This window comes from Nyctibius grandis, chromosome 32 (assembly GCF_013368605.1).
Source record: "Nyctibius grandis isolate bNycGra1 chromosome 32, bNycGra1.pri, whole genome shotgun sequence".
Lineage (NCBI taxonomy): Eukaryota > Metazoa > Chordata > Aves > Nyctibiiformes > Nyctibiidae > Nyctibius > Nyctibius grandis.
Genome location: NC_090689.1, coordinates 2,860,475 through 2,886,049, shown reverse-complemented (window position 1 = coordinate 2,886,049; position 25,575 = coordinate 2,860,475). Strand labels below are relative to the sequence as shown.

The 25,575-nt window shown below is 40.9% G+C and overlaps 1 protein-coding gene across 13 annotated transcripts in view; it reads left to right on the top strand.

The window, feature by feature from the left end:
• The first annotated feature begins 361 nt into the window (after positions 1-361).
• Positions 362-25,575, top strand: part of GIGYF2 (GRB10 interacting GYF protein 2) — a 90,585-nt gene continuing 65,371 nt past the window's right edge. For 12 of the 13 annotated variants that reach the window (XR_011049889.1, XM_068421019.1, XM_068421016.1 and 9 more), the window contains exons 1-5: positions 362-448; positions 13,300-13,379; positions 15,971-16,100; positions 17,465-17,560; positions 21,868-21,976. Coding sequence is in view for 12 of the 13 variants with exons in the window: in XM_068421019.1 (XP_068277120.1) it covers positions 13,339-13,379; positions 15,971-16,100; positions 17,465-17,560; positions 21,868-21,976 (376 nt within the window). In the remaining variant the exon portion in view is untranslated. Of the gene's footprint in view, positions 449-1,491; positions 1,519-13,299; positions 13,380-15,970; positions 16,101-17,464; positions 17,561-21,867; positions 21,977-25,575 lie in introns of all 13 variants that reach the window. The other variant, XM_068421013.1, reaches the window with a different exon arrangement.

Here is a 25,575-nt window from a genome sequence, read left to right as displayed (position 1 = left end):
GCCGGGGGGCTCAGGCTGAGGGGGACCCGCTGCTCCGGGAGGGGAGGCCGGGCGGGCCTGGCCGGGGGGCCCCCAGGCCCGGCCCCGCCGCCCCCCCGCTCCCCTCAGGCCGGGCGGGGAGGGGAGGGGGCTGCAGACGGCGCGTGCGTCCAGCAGGGGGCGCGCGCGCTCCCGCAGGGTGGGGCTGCGCAGCTGCCGGGGGACCGCCCCCGCCCTCGCGCAGGCACCGCCCGCGTGACGCCGCCGCGCCGCGCGCAGGGGCGGGGCGAGGGCGGGGGCGGAGGGAGGGGGGGGAAGGGGAGCGCCGTCGCCCATCCGGGTCCCGCGGCGGAGGCAGGGGGCGGGGCCTGCCGTCACGTGACGTTGCGTGGCGGCGCACCCGCCATCTTGTGTTGTTGGGGCTGAGGAGTCGCTGTGGCCGTGAGGGACTCTCCGTCCGGGAGCGCAGGTAACGCCCTCCCGCCGGCTCCCTCCCCCCGCCACCGCTTCGGCCGCCCCCGCCGCCTTCCCACCGCCGCGCTCCTGCCGCCACCGCCGCCGCGCTCCCCGCCGGCGGGAGCGGGCCTAGGCCGCGCGCCGAGCACCGGCCTCGCCGGCGGCTCCTGTCCGCCGCGGGTGCCGCAGCCCCGAGGCGCCCCGCGGCCTACCGGGAGGCGAGGCCGCCCCGGCCCGGCGGCGAGGGGCGCGCCCGGAGGGCCTCCCCTGCGCTCCTGGCGATGGGCTTTCGCAGGTCTTGTGGGGCCTGGCCCCTCTTGGGGCTGCGGGCCTCGCCGTCTCCATGCGGCTCCTTGGCAGCAGGTCCCGGCGGGGGGAGACGGTGCCTGTCAGGGGACGGCGGGGCGCCCGGGGCTCCTCACGCCCTCCGGGGCTGGCAGCTGCGTCCCCGGCGCCGTCTCCCCTCACATCGACCCTTGTGAACTCGCTCGTCCCCTCCTAGCGCAGTGGGAGGGGGCCTGTGTTCCAGCAGCGCCGCGGGCAGGTGCGCCCTCGTTGAAGCCCCGCTCCGAGCACGCCCAGCCCTGTCAGGTTACACAGGCTGAGGAAGGAGGGAGCTCGTGGAGCACTCGAGCCTTCCCCCCCACAGGCAGCAGGGTGTTGGGAGCAGCAATGACCAGCAGTGTTTGACTGGAGAGGCCTTGGCAGGCTGAAGAGAACATCGATCAGGATTGTGTACGTTTGGTATTGATCCAAGACAAGTAGTTTCAGTGTCAACAAAGCAGTCTCCGCTCTTTCAACTCTGTGTAATTGCACTTTGAAGTGGGACAAGTTGTAGGCCAAAAGGAGATGTTGCCAAGTAGTACTCCTGGAATAAAACCTACGTTTTCCCCAGTAACCTTCAGCTCAACGTTCTTGGTTTGCTGCTGTAACGCTTTACTTCTTACTGTAATTCTTAAATGTCTGTTCTCTTGGGTGGGAGGGGAAGGAATTTTTGAATTCTGATTATGTTCTTCTGTCTAACTTCTTGCTGCTCCTTCTGTTTTCTTGCTTCAGGAGCTGACTTGGGCAAGTTCCTGGAAAGTACGTGTGAATTTTTTTTTCCTTTTCCCGTAGCTCTGCTGGTTGCTTTTGTTCTTAAGAAACTTTTTAATAAACACAAATTAATTTGTTGCTTTGTGAATAGAACATTTTGGTAGATGCCCAGTGTGATAATTGGGAACCTTTGTAAACAAAATGGGTTGCAGTTGTCACCAGCAAAAGCTTTGTTCTGGTATTTTTGAGCTCTGTTATTGGGTGTTGGCTCCAATAGATAATAAGAGCTGTAGTGTTATGAGGTATTGGTATTCTTGCCATTCACTTGAGTAGGCATCCTTTGAACGTTTAGCTGGTTACGAGGTAAAAATGTGTGCCCTAATCAGGCCTGGGGGTATCAACAGAAACGTTGGAGGGTCCGTTGCCCCTTCTGCACCCTCTTTGTTCCCCAGGTGCATATAGTTCTACAAGCTAATTGATGTCAGCAGTCATGTGTGTCAGTGTTAATTTCTCACTGAATGTGTGATTTTAAAAAAAAAAAGATTCTGTCTAATAGTTAACTGTATTAAAAAGAAGGTAGAGATTTATCTATGGAAGTTGAATGTCATTTCCAGCAAGACCTGCTTCTTGTGTTGAGACTTTAATAGCCCCTTTCAATATCTGATGATATTGTGTATAAATACTAGGTTTTCCTAATGATTTTAAGAGCTGCTCAGGCTCTCCCAGTCCCTGGATACGTGAACATGCTTGGGAGTACCTGGTTGCTGTATTTCTTTTTAAGACCTTTTCTGAATGGTTTCTTGAGCCTGTCTTTTAAAGCAAGAGCATAGAATTAAAATGCAAAGTAGTCATGGTGCAGTGATGATTTGTTTCACAAGGTGCTTGCAAAAATAATTTGATACCAGGGTAAAAACTTGGACTCTTGCATATCCTCTTTTCATTACAGATGTTGATCTTAGGAGGACTGTAAAATATCCTCAGATACTCCTGTTAGTGTTTTTTCTTGCCTTCCTAAAACATATAGTAAATGCAAAAAATGCTTGTAAATAGAGTTGAGAGTTTTACAGATTAATTGTTCCAACTGTTTTACTCCTTGTTTGAGGAAAAGACTTTGTGTGTAAAAGGGGAGTGCAAAGAAGTTTTGGGTTTGTTTTTTTTAAGGAATTTAGAGTAAGTGTCATTGCATCTCTTCTCCTGTGCTGGCTGGAGTTTCTCATACCTGAATGTAAGAAAAAAAGTTGGCAGCTCCTTTAAGATCTATAGATACTTTATTTTAAAAACAAACTAGATGTCAAAGTCATATGGAACATCTTGTTGTGGCAGCTGGCTGGCTGAAGAGGTGTTTTGCTACTACATGCCTCTGCTGAAAGATCTTTCTATTGAAACACAGAAGGGAAACATTGATTCACAGAAATTGATGAGGATGAGCTAGGCACCCGGACCATGGTCTTTTCCTTCCCCTCTGCCCCCTCCTTTAAAGCAGGTCAGGCTTCCAGCTCTTCAGGTTTTTTGTTTGAAACACCAGGAATATGAAATTGGATTCTTCCTGCTTTTGTCTGATCTTGTAAGGTCAAGTAAGTGTCAAATGTATGTTTCTTATTCTTTCATTGCGGTCTTTAAAATTCCTTCTTAGGGCTTTTTAAGGTATGATGTTAAATTTTCTCATAGTCTCATTTAGAAAAAAAATTCCTTTTCCTAGCATTTTTTCCTCATTTTTCTGTTTGTTTTTTTTTTTTTCCTGTCAGTGCTTCTGCTCAAAGATGAATAGAGATAGGCTATATTTAATTTATGGTTATAGACAGACAGAGCTAAGGGGCAGAGCAATAAAATTTCCACTCACAGGCCTGATTTGCCTTCTCCTTCCTGCATAGCTTGCTAGAGATCCCTTGGATGCTTTGGTAAGGAGAAACCCATCTCCTTGTTACTGAAAAAGCATTTGTGTTGAACGGGACTGTTTCTTTGTGTGGTTTTTCTCATCAATTTATTTTAATTCTTTGAGTGACGTTTGAAAACCTCGGTGTGTTAAATGCTGCAGGGGCAGTGGGATTTGCTTTAGGGGAACCAGGTCAGTTACCAGCCCAGCTTAGCCTCTCCTTTCCTCTCTTGCAGTCAACTCCTGAATGTTTTTTTGGTTGCACAAATGATCTGGCTTGAAAATTGTCAAAACTGAGAAAACTTAGCGAGTTTGCTCAAGGTTTGCATAAGTTATGGATGGAACTGAGAAGAATTAAGTGCTTTAAATAATAAGCTCTATACAAGATTGGCCCTCTTGTGGTTGGTGGTAGTATATATATGTATAAAAAACTCTGTAGTTCATCATCGTGATGCTTAATACCATTATTTTTTCATCTCTAGCTCAGATGATAGTGGGGGATTGTAGCAGACCGAGGTCTGTGCGTTGCTCTGTTAGTAGCTGAGATTGCCACAGTGTGTTGTTTACAAAATGTGACCACTTCTCTTTTTTGCAGAGGGAGGGCTGTCAGTCCCTTCTCTCTAAAGGTGGTTAAACATTCCCTGAATATAGAAACTGTAGTGATGGCTTGATGTCAGGGCTGGAAACTAGGCTGCCATTGAAATTTTTATGTCCCTCTTGCCTTTTTTTGTTTGTTTTTGTATGGAAAGGATGCACGGAATTTTGGTGCATCTGAGGTTTTTGGCAAGCATGGAATCAAAGTGTGTGTTTTCAGGGGTGAGCCTCTGCTGTAATCTTTAAAGCTTGTAACATATAGAAGCTGGATATCTAGACCTCAGGATTGTGGAGGAAAGCAGCAGTAATACCAAGAGCTCTGTAGAGGTGGTGTAGTCTGTAGGTCAATGAGAAATTTTGATGGACATGTAGAAAATTTGTCTTAAAATACTGTCATGTTGACAATACCTTTTGGATCACTTAGTATTTTTTGATTCCCTCAGCTAATTATTAAAGCTGTGCATTATGATTTTCTATCTTTTTGGCCATATGTTTTAAAAAAATCTAGGCAAATAAGAGAGTGATTACTTGATGCATTCAACAGTGGCTCTTGTATATGTAATTTGTCATTATAAACAGATAAACGAGCTTACATGTAACATGTTAGGAAAATAAACTGGTTAGAAAAATGGTTTTGTATGTCGAATACCTGTGATTACAGTGGAACTAAGCATGCTGCATTGCACTTTGTGAAGATAATGTTTCATTACTATTTGGTCCTTTTTATCAGTAGAGAAATAGGTGTTTCAAATTGTGATTGCTGTGAAATACTTTTTTTTCCCTCCTGTTACTGACAACAAATTGAAATACTTTGCATTCTGTCGATAGTATTTTATGATAAAGATGCTGGTTTGTGTGATTGGGAGATTCAGAGGCTCTAGATGTTCATGTGTAGATCAGATTGGGTAGAAGCAGGTTTGTGGGGTGTGTGTGGTAGTGTGTCAGCTCAGACCGTAACGTACAGAAGGAAGAGATGCACTTGGTACACTATGAAGGTTACTTTGGGTGAAGTTTTATGATGATGAATGGATGGCTGAATTTATGTAACTTCAGACTTAGAATGTCATGTGGCAAGGAGTTGGTATGACTGGCAAGTAGTGGATGTACCAATGATTTTATTTGAGCCCCATACGGTAGAATCTGAGGATGATCTCGGTTGGAAGAGCCTGGCCTTTGGTGGTTGTGTGCTCCAGCCTCCTGCTCAAAGCAGGGCTGATGTCAGTGTTAGGCTGAATAATGTGTGTGATGGAAAGTGAGTGAAGTTGGTCATGGAGGTGGCATATGGCAAGGTTTTTAAGTAAAAGCATCCAACAACTTGATTTAATAAATTGGAGGCCCAGTTCAGCTACTGTTAAAACCAGTGGAAGCTTTTACATGGGGCTCGGTTAGTGCTGAATCATCTGTATATGTAATTTTCTCTGTTTATATTGTACTAGGCTTTAAGAGTACTAAGGCAGGATTAGTATAACATCACAAGTCAGTTTACAAAGATATGGTTCTTAGATGAAAACAAGTGAATATCTTTAGCAATATTAATATAAAGAGCAGAAAAGTGTTAAGCTATTAAAAAGTGTTGTAATTCATGTGTAGTAACAAGTTACCTTCCAACTTTCTGGTTGATGAACATATGCAATCTTATACACATACTAATTGTCTCTGTTAGGACTTTTTATTAGAGACTTTCTCACTGTTGAATATTTGTTTCCTGAAGTACACGACGTCTCGGAATTGCATGAGTAGGAAACCTTAAGAAGGGGTGGGGGGAGAGAATTTCTACAAAGCCCAAAGAAGCTGCTTATGTAAATGACATTTAAAAACAAAAAACCCCACAACCACCCAGATCTGTTAATTCGGTGAATGCTTTCAGTGAATGTAGTCTGAAGCTTTGTTCTGCCACTTTGAATATATCTATGGGCTGTATGATGTGTGTGACGAGTGGGAGAGAGGTGCTGCAGTGTGGTTTTGGTTGCATTCATGTAGTCTGGCTACTGGCCTTGTTGAGAAGCAGGGAGACAGACTCAGCATCCTCATTTGTAACATCTGGTGGAATGGCACAGACTAAATATTCACCTACCAGCAAATTTTCCATGGACAAGGTAGGCAGATGTGGAAGTGATTTTCAGCTGGAAAACAAGAGAGCTGGCAGGATTTTGGGACAGGATTTGGAATGAGAAGTGGTTTGCGTTCCAGCCAGTGGCAGGGCCAAGGGTGTGGTCCCCTGACTCTGCTTGGAGCTTAAATCGCTGGTGTCTGCCTTTGGCTGGAAGTCGTGTAATAAAGGTGGAGGTCACACTGCTTTCTGGTGGAGAAACTGGGAAAAGCTTTCACATTTGTTCGTGTTCAGGTGAAGCAAGAAGTGGATAGCTCGAACCACCAAGTTCACAATAGTAGGTAGGAAAGGAGGAGAATATCTGGAATTGTGATATTTAATGTTCCTTTGTTTTTCTTGGATTTTGTTAGGTGTGCAGGTCTCCTTAGTCTCTCTTGTCATCCTATCCCAGAAGAGCTTCAGTGCCTCCTTCTTGTGTTTGTCATTCTTGACTGTGCTGCAGCTCTCCATGAAGCTTTAGATGGATCTGTATGAAGGGAGCAGAGGGTGGTCAGTTTGGTCCTGCCATTTGAGAGCATCACGGACAATTCTTGAGGAGAAACTGCTGAGAGATTGAAATGTGTTTGCAATTACTTGAGACAAGAGGGTTATAAGACTTTAGGAGGTCTGAAAATGTAACTGTAATAGAGGTGTAGTTTCTGGAGAAGTGGATGGTTCAGACATTGTTCCCTTAGGAAAAACTACTTCTTGGCATGTGGGTAGATAGGGCTTGAAAAATTCACCGCCTTTATCAGGATAAAGGCTTGGTAAGCCAGAAGGGACTACTGTGGCTCCTCTGGCATCTTGTGTAATGTGAGTAATGGATTTTTTTTTCTGATTAATTTTCTGTTTGAACTAGAACATAGTTTTTAGAAAAATCATGTAGTGTTGACCTGAAAACAACTTACTCTGTTGTCTATCTCTGAATGTCTTGCTACAGTCCCTTCACAGAATAAACTTGGGTCTTCAGCCTTTTTTACCTGCATCATCATTTACAGATTGAGCAAGATACTTAAATTTTTCTCAAAGCTCAATAAATAGAGCTTTAGTGTGTTTTTTTTCCCCCACTGTAAGGCACATCTGTCATGTTTTATCAATTTTTGAACACCTGATTTTCAGCTTTCTTGCCTTACGGACAACAGAACAAGGCACAGTATACCTGCAGTGATAAAATCCGCTCTATATTTCCTTATTTCCGTATTCAGTGTTTTCTGCTAGCTCTTTTAGTCAGTATTGCATCATATGTTCCTTTTCAGCTGGTATTGTCATATATCCCAGACTGGTTTCAGGACTGTGTTTTTCCAGAAGAGTCTCGCATTTGTTGTATATCACCTGTGTTTTCTGCTCGTGAGTCTTTTGATTGTATGCTTGGCCTTATTAAATGCAACCTGCTATACTGGACCGAGTAATTGAATAATTCATAATGGTGTTATTGATGATGTGTCATTTCCATTATTTACCATATTCATGTTTGTCATCCTCAGGTTTTAGAAGTTATATGGGCCAGTGTTACAGATTTAGTGTTACAGAAGAAGAGGATAGCTTCTTACCCTTTACTCTGTTTTGAGAATATTTTGCCTTCTGAGACTGGTTGTTGTAGATTCTATAGAAGAGAAGGTTAAAAGAAAAAAACAGGTTGGAACGATTTGAGACTTTTCATGTGGTTCTGAATGGTTTTGTCCTTTTTAGTGTTCTACGTAATGGAACTGTCCTATGGAAGTTAAAATTTATTTCACCTGCTTGCTTGAGCAATGACATGTCTACTCTTACAAGAGTGTATTTTGACTGAATGTCTTCTGTAAATCCATGTTGGCTGGCCTTAATTATGTCAGTGTCCTTTAATCAGTGTTTTCTGCTTTAGCTAGTGATTAATATCAAACAGACTGATAGTGTAGCCACCTGAGTCATCCTATTTACCACTGTACTTAAAAGGTGGCTTGCATACAGTTCTGGATCTTCTTTAAGATTTCAAGAATTAGGGAAAATCAGCATTAATTATTCAGTCAACCTGTTAATATTTTTAAAAACAGTTACTGGCACTGAAATCAGCTAGCTTTAGTAGCGGCCTGTGGAATGTTTTCTTGCTTGTGGAAGGTGAATTTTTATTGTCTTGATGTAATATTGCTGTTGCATGGTGGAGCACTGCTGTTAAATTCCTGTTCCAAGTTTATTTAAGGAGATCCCAGTTCCTTACTCTTAATTCTGCTCATGTTAGATTTTTGTTGTGTTCTTTGGTTCTCAAAATTTTCAGCCAATTTCTAGGTTAAAAAGGCTGTTTAAAACCTATAGTATCAACAGAACTACCTCGAAAGGAGGCTTTTCTTCCTAAACATCTCTGATCAAACAGTAAACTATTTCAAAATAAAATAGCTATGTATAGGAAGGATCAGTGATACATCTTTTTTCCAAGGTTTAGGTTTCCAAAGTTAATAAAAGACCTAGGCAAGCAGCAGGCCCAAAGCTATAAATTGCAGTGACAGTCCAAATCTTTAATATTTTTTGTCTGTAGGAAAGATGAGATGGGCAGACCTGAATGCAGTCACTGCGTAGACTCAACTTGGGATGCTAAGAATCAGTTTATCTCTATCCGAAACAACAGAACATCTTGGTGAGACAGATTGCCGTGTGGTACAAGCTGACAGAATTCTCTGTAATGGAAATGTAGGAATTTAACATTCCCTGAAAATCTTAACTCGAGTGCTGGTGAATAAGGGACAAGCCTTAAAATGGCGATTTCATGTAAATCCTAAGGTTGAGCAAAGGCTGGAAAACATGGGAGTTCAGATCTTTCAAAGTCTCTGAATAACAGCTTTTTGCCTAGATATTTCTTAGATAGCTGTACGTTTTAAAAGAACAGACCTTGTGGCCAAAATGTGCCACAGTAATTATCGACCTTCCTTAGATTTTTTTCAGCTGAAACATCTTTTTGCATTTTAACACATAAATCTAGCTGATAGAATCAAGTTCCGACTTGTGGCTGAAGCGGATGTTTCTGAGAGCTTTAATAGATGTATCAGGTCCTAAATAGCGTGCTTGAAAAATAATTTTAAAAACCACAGGCTTGCTAAAACAAACAGTGTACCTAAAGCAAACCACTGAAATGAGTTGAGTGTTGCTGATAGCAACTTCAATACCTATAATATTACCTGTTAATTGTGAGTGAAAGCCACTTAAAGGCTTAACGTTATTGGATTACATTTTGTGTCTGCTCAGAGGATGGACTTCTGACTTCCAAAGTACTAAGCTGCTCACCAAATAGAAAGGATGGGTTTTCCTTGCCAGTCCACAGGTTAGTGATGGGGTCGATGTGATTTCTTCTTTTTTCAGTCTTGCATGCTGATAGCGGGCCTGTGGCTGTGGTACCACCCCCGGAACATGGGGTCTCGGTTCCAGTTTATGGAACAATTCCAGTTTATGACATTTTTCCCCCCAAAAATGCAGGAAAACTGCAACTGTTTGTAGGGTTGCACTGGCATCTTGACCAAGGATTGACCTGATTTGAAGAAAATCTTGGAGAAATTGTTCCCCTTTGAAGGAGTGGTGGCAGGTCCTCAGGTAGCATTCTTGCCCAAGCAGTGGTACTAATTGGACCTTATCAATATATGGCCTCAGTTCCATGCTTCAGCTTATGGCTGTCCCTGTGTGCTCTTTGCCCGCATAAAGTCTGTGGTTGTGCAGATTCCTCAATCAATAGCCTTTACTTTGTAGAAAAACTTGGTTTACAAAAGTCCAGCAGTTCAGAAAGGGGCTTTTCCCCCATCAAGTAACATCAAGGATGGAATGTGTTGGGTATATATTACTCTTGTAGTTTTCTATCCTGATGAATAAGGAGGCAGCATAGATAAGAAAGACCAAAATTAACATTTTAATTATTAATATTGAAGTTTAGAGCTTAAGCAAGTTATCTAGATGATAAAGATTTGATAAATTCATGCCTTTTCCTTGGCCAAAACAGTTAAAAGGGAATGAATGATCAGGTCGTGAATTTCCTCACCCTTTTTCTTGCTCCACCCTGACTCTTTCCTCTCCCAACGCGAGCGTCGTGTAGTCCACCCCAGGTTGCCTTTCCAGTTAGTACAGCTTCTCCTTCGCGCACCGTGTCTGGTGCGCAGTCCCTGTCAGAGGTTCCTCTTCAGTTTGGCTTCGCTGCTCTCACCTCTGGGCTGCTGCTTTGTGAACCGGCAGAAGCAGCGCATGGTTTCTGCTTTCCCTGTTGTGTCTGCTCTGACATGGCTCAGCGTGTTCCTCTTGGGCACTTGCTCTCTTAGCCTTCTTGAGTCTCTTTTTCCTGTTCCCCTGCCCCCTTCTCTCAAATCCCTACATGTTTCCAGCGTGCCTCCTCCAAGGGTTTTTCTCTGAGCGCTGCTTTGCCTGTAATTTATTTTTCATGTATGTCTTATTCCTGGGTTATACGGCCTATTAGAGTAAATTCACCTGTTACATCTACTCGGATCATCTGCAGAGCTGATTTTTATTCTGGGTTTTTTTTCCTTCTCACCTACAGTCTCATCCACTTACAGGTGTCTTGCTTTCAAATGAAAATTAAGACAGTCAGAACTTCTAGGGAGGAAGTAACTTATCTGAATGCAACACAGAAGAGGAAGCCAGCAAAGAGTTCCCAAAACAAAGCGCGGTGGCCAAAATGAGGGACAAGGAAAGCCGTTTTGCAGCTCCGTGGGCTGAGCTTAGCAGGCTTTGAGTATGCTTGTAGGTACTAAAGTGCTTATGAATGTAGCAGAGGAAGATAGCAAAGTATCCTCAATTTTTGGGAAGGAAACCTAAAGGCTGAAGAGGGGTGGGGCCCAATGGGTCCAAAACTAGTAAACAGCTTGATCCCAGCTGGTTTTTAGTGCTTTGTCCTTGTAGCTGGTGATTTTCTGCTGTGTTTTCATTGCAGTTCAACATTCAGTGCCAGCCTTTCTGGTATTACTGATACTAACCAGCTTCGATGTTAGGAGCTGAAGATCCCGGGTTCCCTGGTGATCCACATGGGTTGATCTGGAAGCTCTCCCCCCTGCACCCCCCCAGCAGAAGGATTACAGGCATTGCAGGAAGCAAAGGGACAGCCATCCAGTCGAAGCTACTAGGAATTGTGTTAGAGGCTTGGCTCTCCCAAAGTGTGCACCATGGTTTGCTTGAATTGCCCCACAATATTTTCACGTGTTGCTGCTGTATGTTGTCTTTAGGTATGTAACCTTCTAGTATGAACTGTCAGCTGCTTCAGAAAGGCCACTGAAATCAGACCAAAATGATCTCAGACTAGGCCTGTGAGACTGGCTGGATATTTTTGTATTAGCTTCTGGTGCATGTTGTGGGGAAAATCTCATTTCATTATATAGGGTTCTTGTGAAAATAAAAATGCTACAATTTGTATATGAATGATATTGTGTATGGGAAAAAGTTAATATGGCATGTAGTAAAAATGAGTGAAACGTTGGTTGTTAGGTTTAGGCTGCAGGGAGTTTTACAACTATTTGTAATCTTATGCCCAAAAGATTTGGGTAAAATCTGCTCAAGCAGTTTTAGCATGGGGTTGTTTTTGGCATTTTCTAGCTTTCAGGCTGTTGATTTTTTTTTTTTTTTTTACTTCAGTAGCATATATATAAGAAAAAAACATTTCCTTTGTTTGGTTTTGTCTTTTTTTTTTCCTTCAGTAACTAATGCCCACTTCTATGTCCCCATGTTTTGTTTTTCTTTTCCATCACCTTTTCGTGCAAAGTATAGACAAACTTAACGGAGCTCCTTGGGTCTGTTAAGGAACAGAGTTCTGATACAGAAAAGCTTCTGCCCTACCATCTGTCTTTACGGTTCTTGGGAGTCTAATCAACCAGTTTCTGTAGGTAATGCTTCAAATCCTTTTTTGTTTGAGCTTTGGCTATAATGTATTTGATTTTTAAAAAACGAAGAGCCCCTTCCTCTGCAATTTGGATTTTGCCGTTGCTGGAAGGAAAGAGGAGCTGTATTTTCTTGTTGGAGCGAGTCCAGAGGAGGGCGACCAAGCTGGTGAAGGGGCTGGAGGGTCTGACCTATGAGAAACGGCTGAGGGAGCTGGGGGTGTTTAGCCTGGAGAAGAGGAGGCTCAGAGGTGACCTTAGTGCAGTCTACAACTACCTGAAGGGAGGTTGTAGTGAAGTGGGAGTCGGCCTCTTCTCCCAGGCAGCTAGTGATAGGACAAGAGGACACAGCCTCAAGCTTCGCCAGGGGAGGTTCAGATTGGACATTAGGAAGAATTTCTTCTCAGCAAGGGTCATTAGCCATTGGAAGGGGCTGCCCAGGGAGGTGGTGGAGTCACCGTCTCTGGAGGTGTTTAAGAAAAGACTGGACATGGCACTTAGTGCCATGGTCTAGTTGCCATGGTGGTGTCAGGGCAACGGTTGGACTCGATGATCCCAGAGGGCTCTTCCAACCTCATTGATTCTGTGATTCTTACTGCAAAAGATGCTTCTCCGGAGCTGCCTGGGCTGGACTTGGTTCTGATAGAGAAAACTTCATAACCTTCCCTTAGTCCTGTTCCTTCCTTCCAGTATGGCTTCATCTGCTGTCGTCCATACACTCTTGATGTATAGGAACTTGACCTGACCTTTACTAGTGTCTGCAGAACCTCAGCTAATAGGAATGAAAGTAGCTGAAGTCTTAAGTTGTGCATTTTTTTGCTTAATAAAGCTAAGAATGAGAGAAATACTGTCATCTGCCTGCAGATTTAGGAGGATGTCACAGCACTGGATACACTCAGTCTTTAGAAGGCTGATTTTTCAAGAGTGAGCAGTGGAAATTTCTTGAATACTCTGCCACTCAACTGGCAAATCTTTCTTGCTGTAGTTCTGGTGTTTTTTTTTTTATCCTCTTGTAATTGTCAGGAAGCTGCAATTCTGTTAATTAAGCATTACTGTTCTTACAGAAGAGGATTATGCATCAAATTCTCTGTGTATGGTTGTCTTGTGATAATCACTGATTTGAAAGGGGACTGTTTGTACAAATTGTTTCTTCAGACACCCTGATCCAGTGTCCTGTTTGAGATGCTAAAAGAGGAATTTAGGGAAGAGATCTTGATACAGTTACTCCTATATTAGTAAATTAATCTGTGTTAGAGAGCTGAAATTGATTCCTTAAAAAAAAAAACCAACCCAAAAAACCCCTGCACAAACATATATTCCACGTATTCTTTTATTTTTTCAGCTCTTTGCATGACCAGGTGTGCTTTTGTATTGTGAAGAAATTTATGAAGGACTGTATTAATCCAGCTGTTTTCATAGTAAGCATTTTTGTTTTTCAGGTTCACGCTTTTTAAAAAAGAGGAATAGAACAGGAAGAAATGGCAGCAGAAACTCAGACACTTAACTTTGGGCCTGAATGGTGAGTTTTTTCTGTTTTGTGAGAGCCCGGAACCCTGACTAAAATTAAAAAAAAACATTATGAATTTCTGTCCTTTGGGACTGAATGGGATATAATGCCTTTGTTCCATACTGCTTCACCTCAGTCCCCGATCGGTGGCTGAAAGCAGTATTATAAAATCAGTCTTCACTTTGTCAGTTGGCATTGTGTATGGAACGAGTTGGGTTTCATGTTATGGTAATGCATAACATTCACGTTGCCTCCAAGTACCCCAGGGAGAAATAATGTTTATGATCTCAGATGTATACACGAAGTAAGGGAAGACAACATCTTTTCTTGTTTGGTCATTCCATGTGATACATATTAATAAGGAAGTTCTTAACGCTGTCCTTACTGGACTTAACCCTATAGCTGAGCAAGCTTTCTTTTCCAGTATTATTAAAAAAAAAAATCTCTGTGGAATACGCTAAAAACGTGCATTTCATCTTATAGTCTCTTGCATGTATGCACTGAAAAGCACCAGGAAAAATGAGCTGTTGTGTCAAAGGGAATCCATGATGTATAGTCTTATGTCAGCTGTTAGTTTTCAAGCTTGTCTGACACGAGCTGTCCTGGCTTTTGCTAAAGAATAGTTGCACAGGTGTGATTATTGTTCAGTATTTGTCCCAATTTCTTGTTGAAGTGTTGGTGACTGTGTGATTACAAACGGGTTCTGGCTGGCGTGGCTTCTGAAGAGTGATGTGATCCTTCAGTGTGTAAATGGGACTGTGGGATGGTTATAGGAAATATAATTGCTGCATAGCATGTGGTAGGACTGTTACGGGAATAATGTATTCGCTTCTGCTGGCACATTTTTATACACAATGTACAAAAATTGGAGAGTGTTCAACAAATAAATAAGGCATGATTTGTGGCCTGGAAAACAATGAGAGAGCTCGGTCTGTTTTGTTAGGTGGAAAGAAGGTTAAAGAATGACTTTATCGCTATCTATAAATACACCCACCAGGCAGATACCTTATGCTGAAATGCTCTTTAGTGTAAGAGACAGACATTATTAGATTCATTGATGGATGGAAGCCAAAGGTATATTAAAAAAAGAAAAAGGGGGAAGGCAACTCTAAAAAAAGCAGATATTTTAACAGTAACTCGATTGCTGTGTCATGGTGAGGGGACTTCGGACTTCATCTAGTTTAAAAACCAGCTTAGATTATGTATGAAAGTATATATTATACTTCAATGAGGTACTAGATTTTTGCAGGAATAGTGGAATAAAATTCTAAGACTTATAATTATTCTTTTGGGTTGCAGTATACTCATGTCTGTCGTGTATGCTGTTGTATCACATAATAGTGAAGCTCTCAGTCACGTTTGATCTGGGCTGGAGCTGAGCGTTACACTAAGCCATCTAATCCTTTGAATGATGCCTGCCAGGCATTTTTGGTGTGGCAGTGGTACGTAAAGGAACTGCCACTGGGTGGCACCAAACGAAAAAAATAAGATAAACATTTGACTTGCAAATTACCTTTTTTCTTTCTCTAAAGATAAAAGAATAATAAATCAAAACATGCTTCGGTAATTAGGTGAAAGGTAGCCTTTCACCTTTTTAGTTAAAGCACCTTCCTTTCCAAGGATTTTGTGATTGTTGGAATAATTTTCATTGTTTTACTTCTCTAAGACGCACATCAAGGACAGTGTAGGAAAACGGTCTGGGTTTTGTTTCTTGACATGCATCCTTTTGTAAAACATTCCTCAAACTTAAAAATACAGGATATTTGGGTAACTGAGGAAATTATTGTATAGGATGAGACTAATCCACCTGTAGAGTGGGAATAATATCATACAACTGTAAGATATTATGTGCAAGAAGCTGAGTAGCTTACCTCTGTGGGATGGGGCCAAACTCAATAGCATATTTATCTGTTACCGTGTTAGATTACTGCTTGGAATGTCTCTGCCATAAAGCGTGGCTCTATTTTATACGTCTTTTTTATTGAGACACTAAGCTAAATGATGTGTGCGCTCTCTGAAAAATGCCATTAATTTTAACTTCTGCAAAAGGAATTTGGAGTAGAGTAGGATTCCAGAGAGACAGGAAAAAACCTCACTGCAAAACTTACTGTCCTATACTGTTTGTTAAACTTTGCTAAACATCTGAATAAACCTTTTCTTCAGATCCATGTTTGCTGCACTGTCCCTGGTGCAGTAAGAATTCTTTTTGACAAAGAGAAGCTGTTGTCATTTTAATATCTATGGAAGATTTACAACTGAAATGTTTGTGCAGCCAGTGTAAATAGGTTAGTCAAGCCTTCAGGAGTGTAGCTAGCTTGCTATATAGTCAACATAAGAGTTCTCCAGGGGATAGGTTGAATTCCTCGATATGCTCATGGGAATATTTTTTTCTCTCTCCTGGCTACAGGAAAAAAGAGGGGAGTTCTTTCACTCTTCTTGTTGGAGCACAAATTTTTATAGTTTTGAAGTTAAACTGTTAATGTCTTTACTTTCAGTACTGGATTTATTTTTTTGTGTCAAATCTGTAAATGTGTAGAGGGATGATAGTATAGGTGAAGGCGCATTCTCCTCAATTCAGTTTTCATTGCTTTTCTTTATTTTAGGCTGCGAGCTTTGTCTAGTGGTGGGAGCGTGACATCCCCTCCTCTGTCTCCGGCTTTGCCAAAGTACAAACTAGCAGACTATCGCTATGGGAGAGAAGAAATGTTGGCACTTTTTCTAAAGGATAACAAGGTGAGCAGGAGGAGGAAGAAGGCCTGATGTGTGTATTCCTAACTCTTGTGATTAGGAACAGTTACTTGTATTTTTTCGTTATGGACAAAGAAATTGTGTATCCCTTGACAAAGAACTGAAGAGGTCTGATTGTGGGGTGTTTTTGTGTGTGTGCTTATTTGATCCCACTCTTACTGCATTCATTATGTTTGATTCTTTTTGCCACTTTAGGGGCAACTTCCTGTACCCCCGAGTATGAAAAAAAAAAAAAAAAACCAACCTGATTGTCATATTCAGTCCCACCACCACGGATGACTGAGAGTTAGTCTCCTTACAGCTGTGCAGATTTGCTTGCCTCAGTAGGATTTTATTTTAATGTAGTGTAAAATAGTTATTTGATTCAGCTTGAAAGTCAGGCAATAAATCATATTAGCAGATCATCTAAAAAAGGCAAGAGCTCCCCATTTATTTTGACTTAAGGCAGTTCATGTTAGCAGGTATCCAGCCCAATGAGAGCAGTCACAGAATCACAGAATCAATCAGGTTGGAAGAGACCTCTGGGATCATCAAGTCCAACCATTGCCCTGACACCACCATGGCAACTAGACCATGGCACTAAGTGCCACGTCCAGTCCTCAAGTTGTTCACTTCTCTGGGACTCGGGACACAAATACAATCTAGCGCATGTTACACAAAAGACCAGTGTAGAAAGTTAACGACTTCTCTCTGGTTTCATTTCAAATGAAGGTTCTTAGTGATACAAAAGTCACATCTTGGAGAGCGTTTCAGGCAGATGATTCATACGTTCTGCATTTGTAAACATTAGGGTTTTCTGTAGATGGTGACAGAGGTTGGTTTATTATTGTAGCAGGCACATAGTGCCTTGGAAGTCTGAATCCCTCTGAGGGGCTTACCCTTGAGTCAGGAGGGACTGCAAGGAATTGTCAGGTTGTGCCTCTCACTTTGCACATAGATGTGCACACACACCTCCACATTGTTACCCTGCCATCACTGCGCTGACATTTCCATGCAGCTGGGAGCCCTGCATTGCTTATACATGGATTCAAGGGCATTGAATGGCAAAGATTTTTCTAAAGCTGTTAAGTGTGTTATAGCTTGAAGCCATGCTTTAACATGCAGAATTATCCTGCCTTACTTTGAGAAGCTGCAATTTAAACCTTGATGTTTGAATAATTAGCCTGTCAGAGATCATTGTTTTTTGCTATTTGTGTATGTTATATCAGATGATGCTAAGACCTCTACAGTGGGTAGATGGAGACAAGAGTTGGCAGGATAAAATTTTTTTTTGTAAATCAAAGTATGTGACATCATCCCTGAAATGGAAATACTTGGGTATATTTGTGTGCTATTTTCCTTTCATACAGATACCTTCAGACCTTCTGGATAAGGAATTTCTGCCTATTTTACAAGAGGAGCCCCTGCCACCACTGGCACTTGTACCTTTTACAGAAGAAGAACAGGTTTGTATCCCTTATTTAAGAAGAAGTCTTTAGATTGTCGTCAGTGTAAAGGCGAAATAAAGAGCACGCCTCCATTAAAAACATAAAATTTGAGATTAGTAGATTCCAGGGAAGGAAACTACGAAAGCATGCTGTGTTAGCATAAAGTTTAAATTCCATTCATGCTCATTTATTATCTTAAATTTGAACAAATATTTTTCATATGATGTTCTGTTGATGGCAGACAGTCAACTTGTTTAATCCAGGATCATCTTCTGGGAAGTGTTACCTATTTAAGTACACAGCATTTTCAGATCAGTGAAACTTTTTCCACAGTTTTTGGACCACCTTCTCTGTTGTAATAGAAGTGTCTCAATTCCGTAATTTCAATTTTGTGGTCTTTGGAGAAGTGTTGAAGCTTTTTGCCTGTTATCATTTCTTAGGATGGTGCAGTACTCTTAACTACTTTGTATGTAAGCAGTTGCTTGATTATTTAATTGTTTGGTCTCTATAGGTATATAATTAATTGGTGAACAAGATAAGAGTGAGAACAGGTAGTCCACAAAGATTCCATTTCAAGGGTGACTGATCTGAGTAGTTTGAAAGCCCTTGCTTTAAATCTGATTCCTAGCAGAGAAAACTATCCGCCCCCCTCTGGGTAAATGCCTCTGACTTTTGACTCTGAATTGATTCCCTCTTTATGGCTGTCAGAGCTTCTGATTTTGCAGTTGCTCTCTGGTTTGTCATGTTTCTTAGCACTTTTCTTACTTCAGAATACTGTGGTTTGATTTTTTTGTTGTTGTTGTTGTTGTTTGGCTTGTTTCTTTTCTAATAAAAAGCTGAGTATTTTTACTGACTTGAGTGTAACTTCATTTTTGCAGGGGTGGGGAGTGTTAGTATTAGTTTCTTAAGATTTCAGAGCATTCTCCTTCCTTTGCCCCGTGCTGTTTTATTCTTGAATTTTTCATCATCTTTTTGTGCCCGAGTATTCTGGCTTATCCTCTCCACCTCTTCTGGAATTCCTTCCTCTTCAGAGTTGATTCATAGTTCTTGTGTCTTTTTAGGATGCTGTCCTTTGACATAAGATGCTAACAGTTCAGTTTTTAATCAGCAGTCGTGTTTAAGTTCACATGAATACACTGTAGGCACTTCATGTCATGGTTAGTCTTAAAAGGCAACTGAGATTGAGAATATGCTTTTATGGGAAATCTTAGCCCAGTTCCCATTCTCCAGTGGGAACAGTAGGGATTCAGGCAGCAAGCCCAGGAAATGGTCAACCAGACATGCAGTAGCACACCTAAATATTGAACCTTGGTGTTAAATACCTTTGGACATACTTTTTTTGTTGGTACACAGTGGAGTCCTTCAGACTTAAGGGATCCTTAAGGGATAGGTGGTCCTCTGCTGCAGTGCCCCATGCTTCATTAGTCTTGAAAACTTCCGAGGAGTTGGTGTGCACTCTGTCACTTTTTTCCTGCTCCTTTTCACCTGTAATCATACATGTGTCTTCATGGTTGGCTTAACAGTTCTGTACAATCTCCACAAAAATCTTAATCTGAAAAAGAAGTCCATATTCCCTTTTTAAGAAAGTCTTTCCTTTAATGCTTTCTGGTGACCCAGAGGGTGTGAACAATCTGTTTTTTCTTGTCTGAAGATCTTTTATCCCCCTTTATGACTGATTTGAGATACCAAGGGAATGGCATTATTTAAGCTGCCAGAAATTCCTGGTGTTTGTTCCCCATGACATAATAAACATTGTTGGTCATCAAGAATCGTGTTCAGAAGTGATCTTAAGGTGAATATTAATGGCTTTGCTGCTAGTTGTGGTGCAGGAAAGCTCTTTCACCTAAGGTTGATAAGAGTTCAAAACACCTTTGTTTCCCCTCTGTGAATACTGAAGGTAGTATTATCCTCTCAGAACTCGAGGGACGGAGATTTGGGGGTCCTGGAGAGGACAGGCTGATCAGAACACGTGTACTTTGTGGCAGTGTTCGATTGAAGCTGAACCCATCGGGCTTACTCTAGGCTTGGATTCAGAGCAACTCTTGCTTGCAACCTGAGAGTTATGCACCTGATAGCATTGTAGTTGTATGTGTAGTATCTCCAGGAAGAACTTGTCTCAAGCTGATGTAAAGATGTGTTATCTAGACATGGATGATAGATGTCAGCTATATGAATTTAAGCTTAAATTTGTTTAGTCCTCTGGAATTTAACTAGTCAGATACTTATGGCTACAGTATATTCCCTATTACAAGATGTGGATATACTTTGGATGGAATTGCTGGTCCTTTTTATCCTTTTTATGTAGAATGTCACAAGGATGCTGAGCTAACCTACAGCTCAACTGATTCACCTTGTTGTGTCAAAGATGTTTCCAGGGAACTGTCCTTTGAAGAAAAGGAGGTTTCTGCAGATAGCTTCAACAGTGGTTTCCACCACGGACCACTGGCAATATGCAGCATATGTTCCTTTGCCTTTTTTCCCCTCCTTATTCCTATTTGCATTAGGAAAGAATTCAGTTGTCTTAATCTTACCTGCTTGTGGAGTAAGGGAGTCTCAAGCTCTTGCTGAATATAATTGCTTTTTTTTTTTTTGTGTCCTCATTGGTTGTGTTTCTGACGTCTGTTTCTTGGAACGTCTTCCATTTGCTACTGAAGAATTAGTTGAGCCCCTGTTTTGGGGCAGCTTTGCTCTTTGGTGTGCATTGTCAGGGATGGACCCTGAAGTAATATACTAATCAATAGTAGGGTGTTTTCTGCTTTTTTGACTGCTTTTTTGTTACTTCTTGTGATCTTACCACGTGTATTGTTATCACTATGCATGTTACAAGGATTGCTTCTTCACCACAGCAAGCTCTACAGAGGGGAAGGAGAACTTGTTCAGAGTTTAGGCAGACAAGTCAAATTAACAAAAATTGAAAAAGGAAGTGAGATTACTATTTTGTTCTTGTTGGAAGAATAAGGCATCAAAGATTAAGGAATATCCTATGCAAGACAGTGAATCTGATTAATAGCTTGAAGTTGTTTCTCTAGTAAAATATTTCACCGCTTCACAAAAAAGCAGAAGTATCAACAGCAGGAAAGGTGGTGATTTGCTTAGAGGCAAATGGAGTGGTTCATTTTGAGTTGCTGTTGAAATGGTTGCTTTAAACTTCAAGAGCTAGCTAGGAAAATAAAATCAGATTTACTGGAGGCTGACCTTGCTATTTTGCCATGCATGACTGGATTTTTTTTTTTCACCACTGAAGTCTACTTAGTTACCAGTTCTCTCCTGAAGGAAGATCTACTTTGTAGGAAGAATGTATCAAGCAGTTAGGCTTGTTTCTGCAATAGGTTAAAATGCCTTCAGATGTCTGTTGGCTTTGATGTCAGCCATTTAGATTTTAAATAGTATGTAATTGCTTGTCTTATTGTTCTTTGAAGACCTTCAAAGTCATAGTAATTCAGATGAGTTCATGTAAGCAGTTTACCTCCTTTAAGTTCCTATCAAGAAGCCTGACGTAACAGCTGTTTGGAGTCCTTTGCATTCTAATTAAAACTTGAGTTCGGAAAGTGTGTGTGTGAATTCAGGTTTGCTTGTTAATGTTTCTGAACATGCTCCTGAATTCTTTGGCCCAGTTCTCCAGCTATTTGTGCTCAGAGAATGGGGCCAGAGTTGGTTATAATTATCCATTCTTTAATGAAATAGCTTTTTCTTTATCAATTATTTAATATTAAAATAAAGTTGAATTTTACTGGTGTTTATTGTCTTTTAAAATGAGTATCACGTAAATTTCAGAAGTCTTAAATATGCTTAGTTTTTCCCAAAGCATGTTACTCCTGTGATACATTTAGAGAAAAAGAACACTTATTTCTGCAAAGAAGATGGGTAAATATAATTTTATTCAAGTTCTCTTGCTCTTTACATGTTCCTGCTTTGCTTAAGAAGTAAGATTAGAATTTGTGTTAATGGTGTCAGGTATAGGCAGGTGCCAGTCTCTTTTTGCAACTGGATGGCTGTGTTTAAAGCTGCTGATGTTCTAATCACTTCTGTGCTGGAATCATCTGATAAAGGAGTAGGTGCTCATTTGCTACCTTTAAAGCATGGAAATTTGAGGTAAGTAACTTGGAAGCACTAATATTGACCAAGATGCTTTTATAGGGTGCTTCAGCTACTCATGTCTCCAAGGAATCCTTTTCCTTTTTAGTGTTAGTCAGTTGTAGAGAATTTGTAATGAACGTACAGAAAGCAAAGCTGGCGTTAAGCTAAATTTAGGATAATGGTAAGTGTTTCTGGTTTTGTTTTTTTTTTAATAGAATCTCACCTTGGCTCTTTCTTCTTCTTGGCAGAGAAATTTCTCGATGTCTGTAAACAGTGCTGCTGTCCTGCGGTTGACGGGACGTGGAGGAGGAACGGTGGTAGGGGCTCCTCGAGGTCGAAGTTCCTCTAGAGGTCGAGGTGAGCTGTTAGTGGGGTGTGCTGCAATGTATGCAGGTGATCCGGGTTAAAGCTTCTGAAAGATGTTAGATGGAGCTCGGTTATAGCCAGATTTTCTCATGCCCAATTTCTTTTCCCTTAGGACTTTGAAACCTTTCCAATAAGATATTGTTAGAGAGTGAATATTGTGATTAGCGATTGTTCTGCTCACTTTAGTGCACACCTGGTACCTGTGTTATGTGCCTTTATCAGATTGGTGGGTGTGGAATGCAAAAGGAAAGGTAGTTTTGAGATGGGATAGGAAATTGTTTGGTTCAGAATTGTTAGAAATAACTTTATTAAAGATATAAAACTAAGTTATACGGAAAGGGGAGGAGAATCCACAAATTTATTTAAAACATTAAGATTGTAGTAGGTGGTGTTCAGTGTTCGGAAAAATCATTTTTATTTATTAACATCCTGAGAATAAACAGGAAAACGTTTAATGGAAAGTCCTAATTGAATTTGGGAGAAATTTGAGTCTCGCCAGTTTTAGCGCATCACTATAGTCGATGTCTCATCCTGGATCACTTCAAATATTTGCAAATAAATTGAGATAATGTTCTTAAGCAGTATCACTAGATTCAAAACAAGTTGTTAAATCCAGAGTTTATAGGAGTTCCCTTTCAATGTGCATGCTGCTCTGAACACTGTTTTGAGGGGTGTATGTATAAAAATGATGGGTTACATTTAGAAGACTAGATGCTAATAACTGGGAAATATCATCAGGAGTAATTAGTCATGTAACCTCTATCTTTGCAGGTGCTTAGGTGAGGTTTCTCTTAGGGTCCTTTCTAATTTAATTCTGAATGTCCTTAACTGGTGATATTTGCAATAACTTCAGAAATGACTTCCATACATAATTAAATGCTTGACTAGAATTTTGCTCTGACATAATTTGTTCTCTCATTTCTGTTTTCATTCCTTAATCCTGCTCCCTTCTTGGCTTGCAGCTCTCAGATACTTGTCGGTTGTCATCTGTCTTCTTGTGGTTGCTTCCCGGCTAAGGCATATACATTTAAACTTACAAAAGGCTGTCTCCAAATTTCCTTGTCACTTTCCATTCTTTATTTACCATTGTCTTTGCCCATATGCTCAGGGCTTAATTAAAAAAAAAAGTATATGTGCATATATGTGTGGTGACACTTCTGTATACCTTGTTATATTTCTGTTGTACATGTGAAAGCTGTTGCTTTTTTGTTGTGTGCTTTTAATGTGCATATTGCAGTGCTACTGTCTATCTTTCCATCTTTTGCTAGGAATACATGTATTAGCTTTTTTTTTTAAGATATATTAAGGCTTAATTCTGCAAATGAAATGAAATTTGGTGATTTGGTGGTCCTGTGACCACTAGTGTGCTCTCTGGTTTCAATCTCAAGATACCTTGGCCATTTCTAATTTGCCAAATTCCCTTTATTTTTATTTTTTTGTCAAATTTTCCTTTCTTTTTTTTGCTGTACCATTAACAGTGAAGGTCATCCTTATGCAGTGAGCAGTGCGTTGCTTTTTAGTTGCCCCTACTAGTTTCAATGAGGTCACAGGGTTAAATGTGGCAGAATACGGCTTCTAATCCAGTAATTCTATTATTGAATCTATTTGTATGCATGGAAATTTTGTTTGGCAGTAAAGTATGATTCATTACACTTCAGTGGACAGAACTTAAAACTTATGCAGTGTTAAGAGTGTTTGAAAGCTTCTGCTGCATATGTTGCTGTTTTTTCATACTTCATTTTTAAGATATGTTAAGAAATATTAGCTTAAGAACTTTGCAAAATTATCTTTTCCACTAATTTTTGTTTTCATTCTCATTTTATCTTTTCCTCTTAATTTGTATGAGTCGTTACGTGCTGTGCTTGTTAGGCTACTCTGTCATTCTTCTAAGCTGTAAAGGACACATTTCTCCACCTTCCCCCATTCATTTTTTATTCTTGGTACAGTTTGAAATTGTAAATTACTGAGCTTTCCCTCTTTCATTGATCCTGGCTGCTGCTTATTTCTTCCACTCTTCCCCTTTTCTTTCCATGAGCAATTAGTCTTGGGCTTTAGGCGTGATGAGTCTTGCCGAAGTTTCTGTATCTCAGCAAACAAATTAGGGCTTCTGCCAGGACAAAATGGTAGATTTTTTTCATAATTATACACATGATGTTCTTGTAATTCAGGACTTTGTTTCTAATAGTTATTTGTGAAAAGCTCGGTGTAGGGCTGTTGACATGTAACTTATAAAACTAACATGTTGCTTGCAAGTAGCAAGCTTTAAATGCAGTTCTGTTACAGGTTACAGTGAAAATGAATTGGAATTTCTTCGGAGTTCACTAAATGAACTGCTTCACTTAACAGCTGGAAAACATTTTTCTTTATTGCCTTGCAAAATTGCCTGGTTTCAAAAGGTTATCTGCTGTTTTTCATGAACTTTACATCATTGTGTGCCACAAAGCTGCTGCCGATCAAATTCGAGCTTCAGCTTTACCAAAACAAGATTACTGTCTTGAAGTGGCTTGCACAACAGTAACTTCAGGGAAGAATTTGTGTGTATGATTAGATTTGTTAATTAAGTTCCCTCACTGAGGCACAAATCAGAGTTGCGTTCCACTGTTTGGGAGCGTGAGAGGGAATCTGTGGCAGACTGGCAAAGGAACTGATGTAAAGGTTATTGTTAGAACTCTAAATTTAGTGACTTTGCTTATCGATATTTACAACTACAACATAACACTCAGTAAGTATTTTCTCAGTAGTCACCCCGAGTCTTACTGACGAGGACGTTTAGCTGATGTGAAAATGATTACTGTGTGGAAGTTGCTTTGATTTTTGTTTACAATTTTATGACTGTGTGCTGAAATACAACTTGTTACTGTTAAAAACCACTTGCAGTGTGCAACTGCCATCATCACTAATACTGTATGTGTCTTGTGTGGAGACGTAAGTCCAAAACATTTTATTTAGTTCTGAAGTTACATTCTCTAAAGAAACCAAGTACTTGCACGTGACCTTTTTTCTAATTGACTTGTTTTCCTGGGAGCTCCCTGTGGTGTGCAGTTAAGCCCTGAGCTTTGTGCTGGCGGGACTGGAATGTCAACATTCATGAATAAGAGCCTCAGACGAGGAGAGATTTAAATAGTGCCTGGAATGGGCTGTAAGCTTACAGACACCTTGTTTTGTAGCTGTTCTCCTTTTTGGTTAAGACCCTTATGAAGGGTACTTTGCTTCCCATTAGAGCTTTTTCCCCTCCCACCCTCTTTCCCCTTTCTAATCTGTCTTTGCTGCTCTTTGAAAGTGTGTAAATGGTGTGAAAGTGGAAGGTTCTCATACCTAAACAGCAGCAGTTGAACTACAGTTATCCTGCTCTTCCCACACAGTATTACAGCTGGGATTGTAGATACTAAACTCTGGTCATGGTTTAATTTCACTGATTTGCTTGTTGTATTGTATTGGGTTGGTTGGTTTTTTTGGAATGATAATTAGAATGACACTGTGTACTGCTTCTTGCCCTCTTGCCTGGGCCTTGTATTTTTTACTTGAATTCAGACTTCTCTGTTTTTTCAGGTTAGAGACTTTGGCTGCTATGATTACAATATCCAGTGGAT